This window comes from Idiotropiscis lumnitzeri, chromosome 11 (genome assembly GCF_059441095.1).
Source record: "Idiotropiscis lumnitzeri isolate Australia: NSW breed Sydney's pygmy pipehorse chromosome 11, RoL_Ilum_1.0, whole genome shotgun sequence".
NCBI lineage: Eukaryota > Metazoa > Chordata > Actinopteri > Syngnathiformes > Syngnathidae > Idiotropiscis > Idiotropiscis lumnitzeri.
This window is the reverse complement of record NC_142401.1, coordinates 22,099,122-22,109,550: the sequence shown is the minus strand read 5'-3', so window position 1 is coordinate 22,109,550 and position 10,429 is coordinate 22,099,122. Positions and strand designations below refer to the sequence as shown.

Here is a 10,429-nt window from a genome sequence, read left to right as displayed (position 1 = left end):
AACAGCAGTGTAAAGTGATTTGAGGGTCCTAATAGGTGGAAAGGCGCTATACAAGTAAAAGACCTTTTACCATTCTGTCAGGCGCGTGTGAATCTATCTATCTATTTGTATATATATATATATATATATATATATATATATATATATATATATATATATATATATATATATATATATCTGCTTAAGTATGATGCACTGCATGTATGTGGGCACATGTACACACAAGTTTAAGTGCAATTGTATATACAGTAATACCCCGCTACTTCGCGGTTCACCTTTCGCGGCTTCAGAGCTTCGCGGGTCTAAAAAATATTCGGGGGCATTGTAGTTTCGCCGAGCGGCACGAGGGGGCGCTGGGGCGGTTAGACGGCCGGCGTGCGCCGAAGAGGAGAGTGGACGAAGAAGAGAGTGGACGAAGAAGAGCACGTTCCCCCGGACACGATTTGGGGCGACGTTTCGCGCGGTTCGGACCGTACCAGAGCTCCGGAGGAGGCCGGCGTGCGTGGCAGTTAAGCCGAAGAGGAACAACTTCCGCCCGGGCACTAGCGGGGCGACATTTCGCTCCGTGCGAGAGCTCCGGAGGAAACCGGCCGGTGTGCGTGGCAGTTAAGCCGAAGAGGAACAACTTCCGCCCGGGGTATTACTGTACATGAGTAGGGTTATATGTTGACTTTTTATTTTTCCTTTCTTGTTGGGATATACTACTTAAATGATCTATTGTATTAAGTCAAAGTCAAAATACACAAAGAACAGGTAGTTAGGACTAGATAAGTCCTTTACTTCTTCCTACTCCCTTTTGAACATGTAAACTCTGTTTATGATAATGATCAAATCTTGTACTTCCGACTAAATTCATTTCTGTTATTTCTTTATGTGTTCAATAAACAAACAATAAAAGCACTAGAATGTTGTCCTGTTTAAATTGTATGATTAAATGTGAGTGGTGTTCCAGAATTTGTAACGCGATATGAAACTCACTAATTGAAATATTCCAAAAACCTTAAGAGCAGCTCGTTATATCACTTCATTACTGCCTAAATGTAATATATTACTTCACAATAGTAACACTTTACCCCAACACTGCAAAGGGTACTATTTCACATTGTGAGTGGGAGATAAATTACAAAGATATCTATGATGACTGGACTACAAATCTACCATTCAATGTATCAGATTGCAAACATGTCATTCATTAACAATATGCTTGCTGTTCAAAATTAACATCATAAAAAAGCAAAAAAAAAAATGTAGGTTGAACAGAATCATCTAAATATGAATATTAGAAAAAGATACTACTGTAATATAAATAACAGAAAAGAGGACCACTTCAAAAAAAAAACATTCAGTGTCTTGGAACTATGAGTTCATTTAATTGAGCAGATATAAATAGACAATGACAAAGCAACACAAATTGTACACAGTTAAAGTTTGATGCGCTCACTCACAGATGGAAATGGAAATTAGCCAGTCTGCATCATGCACTTAGCATTTCTGACAAAAACATTGCTACTAGACCCGATAGCACAATAATATGTTAACAAAATGACGACATTCATGTTCATAAACTACAGTGTGTTATTGCAAAAATAATTACGTATCAAGACAGGGTGGAGGGTAAACACTTTTTTTTTTATTCTGGTATATGTACAAATGAACCACTAGCAACCCACCAAACACAATTCACAAATATATATATATATATATATATATATATATATATATATATATAAGCTCTTAAATTGTATAAAAAGCTACAAACATTAATAAATTACATCAATGACACAAATACTTCACAAAGTGGTAGTAAAATAATTATGAAACCTTTTGAATACTAAAACTAGAACGAGTGATTGATCGTAGAAATAATTGTGTTCAATAATTTTAACTCGGAGACCCATCTTATTTTTTGCAAACAGAAACCACAATGTAATTAGCTCATTTAGCTGTGTGCATGAAAGGTCTTAAGAAAAGAAAAATTAAAAAAATTTATTCTACTGTTTCCCAGGCAACACCATTAATTCCAACACACAGGCACACGCACACGTGCATGCGCGCGCACAAAAATGATGGCGATGTTATACTGTATTGTAAAATTACAGTACTATTACTATATAATGTAATATTATTATTACTATAATACTATATATTTTGTGTGTGCATGAATTTGTACTATACATATAAATATTTGCATTTATTTAAAAAAATTTAAAAAGCAAACAGTAAACAATACAAAAATTAAACATTTGAAAGGTTATTTACAAAGCTACATTCTATATACTGTAAGAAATTGAAAATGACTTGACAATATTGGTGCTGCCCATGAAAGCAAAAGATAATATAAAAATCCCAACGTACTGCACAACTGAAATGGATGAGGCTTATCAGCAAGTATCATCTCATCCTGTCCTTTTAACAACGATGAACTTACTGAACTCAAATTAGAAGGCATCTGCTGCAACTTAGAACACTTCTGTGGTAACCTGTGATAATGAAAGCAAAAAAAAAACAATGTTCCCCAAAATAATTTGAAATAAACAAATGTAATTATAAAAAGTAACTTTGATTTAATTAATTAATTAACCAATGGAAATCCAGCTGATTTATGGTTCAACAGCATACAGTGTTCTTTTCTTTGTACACAGGACAGGCAAAATTGCTGGCACCTTTTTGGGAAAGAAAGAAAGAAAACCCCCATTTGCAACATTTTTTTCAGAAGCACCATAGCTTGTCAATATCTATTTCAGAAAAATCTGGTCTCATCAGTTTCAGCTTGTGTCGTGACTGAGGGCTTTTCCATTCTTAAACGAAAGCGTGCCCTGTGTACAGAGGTAAGACCACTGTACCCACTGTGAAAAAAACAGCAGTCTTAGTTATGTTCTTAGGCTACTTTGCAAAATACACAGGGTGTTTTGAACCCATCCTGGGTGCAGGGAAATTTTAAGAGTATCACGACATCCTTAAGCGAAAGGTGCTGCCCAGGGACAGAAAGCTTGGTCACACATCATGGGTCATTATATAAATACAACTGGACATCTGTGAAAGAGGCTTAAACAAGCAGCCTGGAGAAGGCACCATTCAAACCAGAGCAGGTTAGAGATCATAAATGTTTGTTCATGAACGGCAGATCAAATATCTAATGAGATACTTTACAGTTACAGAAATCAACATAGTTAGATTGCTAAGACTCCTTCGGGGCATCTGTGGGTCTGTTGGTAGAGCCAATGACCAAAGGCTGTCTACTGCCAAAGTGTACTTAGGCAAGACACTGAACCCTAAATTGCCTGTCGGTTGGCATTCTAAATGAGTCTTTTACCTTGTTAAACAATATTATTAGTAAAAGGTTGTGCCATACAGAGTAAGAGAGCAATCAAAAGACATATGCATGCCAATGTGAGAGTTTGATTTTCTTTTGTTTTGGTGAGGATTAATCAAATTTGTGGGTTTAAAATTATTTCTTGTGTTTTTTTTCTAGCTTCCACGACTACAAATCTTCCCTATTAACCAGCTGAGCATATTAATCACTTTTGTGACTTTTCTCCAGAGCGGACAAATCAAAACATACAAATTAAGATGACATCACGAAGGTCACATGGAGTTCCCAAGGTTAACTAGATGAGCCACGATTCCTCCACCTGCACATTTGTCAAGAAGACAACAAAAACAGTTCACGGCAGTGGCTCAGACGGAGCTTCCAACAGCTCAAGTGAAGCATCTTCACTGCGGGTAAAGTCAATATTAATAATAATTTATTTCAGAAAATTGCTCTATCTCAAATAATAGCTTTGGACTCACGGGCTTACGGCTATAGACTGCAAGCTAATGATGAGTTTTACTGTTAGCATTAATATGTAGCTAGATAGCACTAGCATGCAAATGTTAAATAATTTGTCACATAAAGTGAATGAAAATGCGATGAGAAATGTTTATGTATTTTTTTAATTTGATTTATTGAACATATAAACACATTACAAGATAAAAACAGAATTTAAAAAGAAAAGAAAGAAAAGAAAATGATCAACTGGGTTTACATGTAGAAAGAAGTACAATACCCCTCGGTTCACGTATCAAATTAGATTCATAAATCAAGTCAATTAGCACGTTAATTGTTAAATCTGGTCTGCTGTTTGTCTTTGGTAACCCTCCTCTTGGCTCATTGTAAACATACACATAAAAGAACACATGACAAAGCAAGGTCCCAACAAAGCTGGAGTTAAATAAAGCTGTGACGCAGTGGTTTATTATGTACGGAGCCACTCTGGTGTCCGGCAGCAATATATAAGGTTATTCACAGTGACCCTGATTCAATGCACACTTGTTCAAATCATATACCACGCCTAACCAGCTATTCTCATTTTCTTTTGTAGTTTCTACATGCTCTGAGCAAATCAGCCTTGCTGCAGCAATATTGTAAACCACCCCCAAAGTCCACTGCAATATAATCGTTACCATATCTGTTCAGTATGCCCATGACATTATTTTCACCTGAAATGTTTCATAGATCTACTCAAAATTTATATAAAATAATGTGTAAATTCTTCAAGTGTGATCTCAGAAATCAGATTTCAACTGCTGTACATACAATTTCACACACAAAAGGATTACCAGATCATGCTATCCAATGAAACTGAATAATAAATGTTATGCCTACAAATAAAATACCCGGTGAAATGATACTTTGATATTGTTACTATGATGTCTATACTGGGGCTGTGCAATATAAAATGTATATTACCAAATAAGTGCATCAAGACATGCCTCAGCGGTGAAACAATAGCTGGCATGCATACTACCATACATTTTGAGAAAGGCAGCTTACAAAGGGCAAAATTAAATTAGTCACATGCAGCAGGTGCTAAAACAGCTTTTGTGATAACCCAACCAGTTGTAGGTCAGATACATTGCCATTAACAGTACGGGCTCAGATGATGTCGAGGGAGGGATGTCACTAGTCATGACACTCCTTACAGTCACGGTTTTAAATCAAAACCAAAACCATCCCCGAACATCAAATAAACACTTACACCAGACGCCCCAACAATGGCTCTAACTTTACGACATTGCGCGCTACACCATACAGACGGTGTATACTGACTTTGCGACGGCCGACGTCGGATTGGTGTGTAGAGGCATTTAAAACCAGTAACTCCAGTGCTGATGTCGGCATCTCAGCTCAGAGGGTGTTTAGTCAGGTTAGTAAGCATAATGTATTTTTATTGAAAGAGCTGTACTGAGTCGACTGGTAATTTATTTGAATGAAGTTACACCACTCTCTCGCACCACATAAGTGAGCTGCCGTAAGCCTGGTTTAGCTAATTATCCTCCGTTGGTTCGGATGCTTCTTCTTTGTTGGTTTACCTGAGTTTAAAATTGGTTCTCGAAGTAATATTGCAAAGCCGAAGGATGTAGTGTTTTTCCAATTTAATAATATATAAATCCAGGCCCAATGGATTTAATCCGGCCCCAAAAAAAGAAGCGAGTCTCTAGCTCATTTCTATCAAAAGTTATGATTTTAAAATAAGTATCAACCAAATGCTCTCTCCGGCCGCTTGAAAGCAGTAAATGTGTAAAAGCGCTCACGTCCAGGATGCAGCACTCACACGAGTTAGTCACACAAACATTATTTGCTAACCTTTGCACTTCTCTGGAGCAAAGGACAGAGGATGTGGCCTCTACACCTAGGCCCTCCTTTAAGACCATTTTGGGGAGAGTGGATGAGAAGTTTTCTCAAAACCGCGTGTACGGAATTCAAATACAGTATTTGCACTCGGAGGAGAATGAAATCTTGTAATGCTGTTGCATGTACTGGCCCTTTTACTGAGACTTTAAAAGAGAGTGAGACACTCTCAATCGCTTCTTCACACAGACGCACAAACCCCTTCTCTTTGAGTGAGATAAAGAGAGAGAGAGTGAGAGAAAGACAGAGTAACAGACAGAGAGAGCGAGAGTGACTGCGAGAGAGAGAGAGAAAGAGAGTGACTGCGAGAGAAAGAGAGAGCGAGAAATAGAGAGAGAGAGAGAGAGAGAGAGAGAATTACAAGATTTCATTCTGCTCCAAGTGCAAATAATTTAATTCTATCCACGTGGTACTTAAAGGGTCCTTTTTAAAAAGCTTCTGGCCGGACGGACGGAACCGTACCATCCCAGGGTCGACACGCCCAGCTCAGCCTACTCATATATATCAGCACGACTGCCTACAAGCAGAGTATACTTCTGAATACTTTTATACATTTATACCACAGAAAAAACAATGACACTCAATCGATAAAATATGTTAGAAGCTAGACCTCACTCCCCACTCATGTCACTAGATTTTAGTAAACGATAGCTCGCAATTTAACACAATCGGACTCGGTGACATGTCTATAAACTAGGTCAAATTAGAATACCTGTTTTGCGTGAGTTTTTTTCCATCATACACTACATTCCTTGTTTTTTGTGTCGTGTGAGACTACTATATTTTCACAACCATAGGGAGCATCGTATTAAAGGGTGCAGTCTCAGTTGCGGGTGCTATTTCTATATTTAACACATGCATAGTGCGCACCGTATTATTGGTCACAGGCATGTCAAAGCATACCTTAGCTTAGCATGCACACACGCTAAAACATACGCTAGCACGGATGCTAGCATATGTTTTGAAAAAGGCAGCGGGAGCAAAACTGAATTAAGTTGTACTTTATTGAAGTATTTAATGTACTTATGTTATTTTTTGATCATTCCTCAACAATATTATAGTCAGCTCGGTATTGTCATTCTCACTGCCTAACTGACAACTCAAACTGCTGTGCAAGCAGACACATTAACTTCACAGTACGTGATCACACAGTGCTGATGACGGCATCTCAGCAGCATACTAGAAATACAATTAACACAAAACATGTATCTCTCATGCCATTCATACCCCCCAAATAATACAATTGACACAAACATGTATATCTCATAGCATTCATATCACAGGTACTGCAAAACATTCTGGTAGTGCTTCAACCTCAGCCAATCAGATGGCTGGTTAGAGATATTATGAGTGGTGTGCTTTGGACAGCATCTGTTTTTTTTTTAGGGGGGGGGGGCTGTTGTGTAAAGGTTAATCTAACCCGTGAAGTTTCTTGCTTGCAATAACATTAATGATAAAATGGACTACGTCATCGTGGACAGCGGCCCTTTTATTCAGCTTTCTCCCGCACATACATACTAGTCGACACATACAACTGACTGTGGTCTCAAACCATGACCAATAGAGGGTGATGCTCAGTACAGCGCTCTGTGGTCTCAGACTTTAACAGTAGAGGGTGCTAACACACACCGTGTAAAACTTCCAGTAATTAAGGAGTGCTCATGAAAGCCAAAAAACATACAGATTTTTGGACCTCGGTCCACACATAAGGTACTTCACATTATAAGGCACCCCGTCCATTTTGGAGAAAATTTTGGGCTTTTAGTGTGCCCTTTGGTCGTGAAAATAGAGCAAACAATAAAAACGAAGCGAGCAATTTAGTGACAGCCGATCAATGTCTTCCTCAGAGCTGTATTAAATAGACATGAGCAAGATGGTTGAGCTGATCTTCCCAGTGTCATTTCTCATTTGAGCTACTCACAGGCCACATAAAACTGAACCTTTAGACATTTATTCATTTTTCCCTGTAGCCAAAGAACTTGTGGAAGCAAAACACAACAGTGCACATTTTTGCCGATTCATGGCGAGATCCAAAGTGTTTCACGGGTCGTGTGCATTACACATTATAAATTAGCATTGGCAGCCAGCTTTGTGACCACTGGAATTGTCGTTATTATTTAAGAATCTAAGTGTATTTTATTGTTTATTAAATTTTTTTGACGGGTTAGCACAGAGAGCTGTTAACAATATTCATTGCAATGATTCGTATAGAACCAGGGGTAGGACTCGATGAGGCTTTACTTCTTCCTACTCCCTTTGAACATATGAGCTGTTTTGAACAAAGATAAGTTTTAATTTATTATTTTTACTTTTCATTTCTCTTTGTTTTACTTCCAATGTCTAATGATATGTTTTGAGATATATTGTTCAATAATAAAAAAAACTCAAATCAAATCACATTACATAATGCTACATTTTCTTCTTCATGTGTGATTTTTGTCTTTTAGCAACCTTCTAAATTTTGGGTACACATTATTGTGGGTAGTCACTGATTGTGTAGTGGTACACTCGCCCGAGTTGTGTGCGGGCAGCGTGGGTTCAGTTCCCACTCAGTGACGGTGTCTATGTCTACCCTGTGACTGGCTGGCGACCAGTTCAGGGTGTAGTGCGCCTTTTGCCCGTAGTCAGCTGGGATAGGCTCCAGCACCCTCCCGCGACCCTGTACAGGATAAGCAGTGTGGATAATGACATGACATGACATTATTAAGTGGGGGGAACAGATTAGGAAACTGTGAAAACAGATTAAAAAAAATTCTCATACTCTGGCATCACAAAGGTTCGGTACATCATAATCAACCACGTCAAAAGCTGTATTTACCAACAGTTAGTTGTAACCTTGCTTTGTTATGTATGAGAGTAGGGTTTAGCAAAGACAAACAGGAAATCAGATTTAACAATGGCCCGATCTATGTGCTAAATGGCATGATGTATGAATAGATAAAGTTGAATTTTCATCATCATTAGCTTGCAATTTATAGCTGTAAGCCTGTAAGTCCAATGTTATTAATTGAGATATCACAATTGTATTCATTGTTATTTATAAATTGGAGATACATGTTATTGACTTTACCTGCTGTGAAGATGCATCACCTGAGCTGTTGAAAGCTCGGTCCGAACCACTACCGTGAGCCATCTTTTTTTTTTTCTTCTTGACGCATGCACGGGTGGAGGTATCGCGGCTGGACTAGTTCCCCTCGAGACCCGCGGACTATCATCTTAATTTGTGCGCGGGGAATATTCATAGTCGTGGAAGTTAGAGTTGTATTGACAAGATAACGCATTCACAGGTTTTTGATTTGTACTCTCAAGAGATCATTTCAAATCCACAATTTCGATTCAAACTCAAGAAAAAATTCAAATCCCCTGAATTTTGATTTGCAGTCACAGGGAAATAATTAAAACACAAATTATTACTCTGACGGATACGTCATTTTGACAGCTATTTTGGTCCATAGTGCCATAATATCTTAAGTTAAAGGCATTGTTTTTGTCCAGGTCATCTTTATCATTTTTAAGACACTTCTGTTGTACCACAAAAATGAAATAATGGCTGTTTTTCATTGGTTAATTTTCAAATACAATAAATTATTACTTTTAAAAGGTTCCAGTTATTTTAGTGATTCTTGTATTTTTTTTTTCCCATTTTATTGACAGACATACCATCAAGTTTGTTCACGTGGATACAGTATAATACCCAATTGATAATGAAATATACTGTTTGCTATCCACTTTCACATTGTGCTTTACAAGTATCTTAAACTTTTGATTTTATTTTATTGAGTCAATACTGTATCAATAAATATTGACTCAGGAAATGTTTTTCAAACTTATCTATTAACAAATCAGTAATTGCTTATGATGACTTCAACTATTCTGCGACAAGCTGAGAGCCCTTTCAGGAAGGTAAACAATGAGGCGATTTTGCTCTCTCTAAACTTTACATTAGTGTGGCTATTATGTTGCATCGAGTGGAATTTGTTAAAATCCCCAAACCCAAGGACACATACAATTGAATAACATGCAAAGAACCATTTAAAACAAGATGTAATGTCTGCAATGTATTTCTGTTCCTGTTTTTTTAGTATCCTAATAACTGATGTAGTATAATGAGACATTTTTATTAAAAATATTTATAGCAGGTTATGTACACTTTAATATCTCAAAGGTATAAAGTATAAGGAGTGAAATGTGTTTGTGTGATGTTGGTCTTGGAAAGTAAAAAAAGTATGACTTTCTATTTCCCACCTCAGATTTTTTTTCTCGCTGCTAACATTCATCAGGAAAAAAAGAAAGTGGGACCCGGTTAATGACTTTCCAGTCCTACAATTTGCTGCATGCTACAGGAGGAGTTTTCCATTACGATGGATTTTTAAAATTTTTCCAAGTCTTTGTTTTGCTGTTGCCATGCCTTTCTTTAGCCGCTTAGCTGTAGGGAACAAGATGAGACAATCAGTTAGGCAAATTTATCAATGTGCATCACTTCTTTCATATGTATAAAATCATCAATAACTCAAAATATCATCCAAAAATTGTTACAATCGCTATTTTCACAACTGTGGGGAAAAAAAAATCATTTTCACTCTGTCATACATTGTTGAATAACAACATATTAACTAAATATTAAATCCTGTCATATTCCACAAAACACAACATAACATACAACATAACTTAACAAAACATAAATCTTATGCAGCATTTTCAATATGGCTTATCTTGTGTCGGTGACAAGGAGCTTTGCCTTTTCCCAGCTGATGT

At 37.3% G+C, this 10,429-nt stretch overlaps 1 protein-coding gene across 3 annotated transcripts in view; it reads right to left on the bottom strand.

Moving 5' to 3' along the window:
* Positions 1-1,351: 1,351 nt before the first annotated feature.
* phf2 (PHD finger protein 2) overlaps positions 1,352-10,429 on the bottom strand; it is a 169,440-nt gene continuing 160,362 nt past the window's right edge. For 2 of the 3 annotated variants that reach the window (XM_088309286.1, XM_088309285.1), the window contains one exon: positions 1,352-10,100. In XM_088309286.1, the coding sequence (XP_088165412.1) occupies positions 10,012-10,100 (89 nt within the window). In that variant the 3' untranslated portion in view covers positions 1,352-10,011. The remainder of the gene's footprint in view (positions 10,101-10,429) is intronic. The other variant, XM_088309284.1, reaches the window with a different exon arrangement.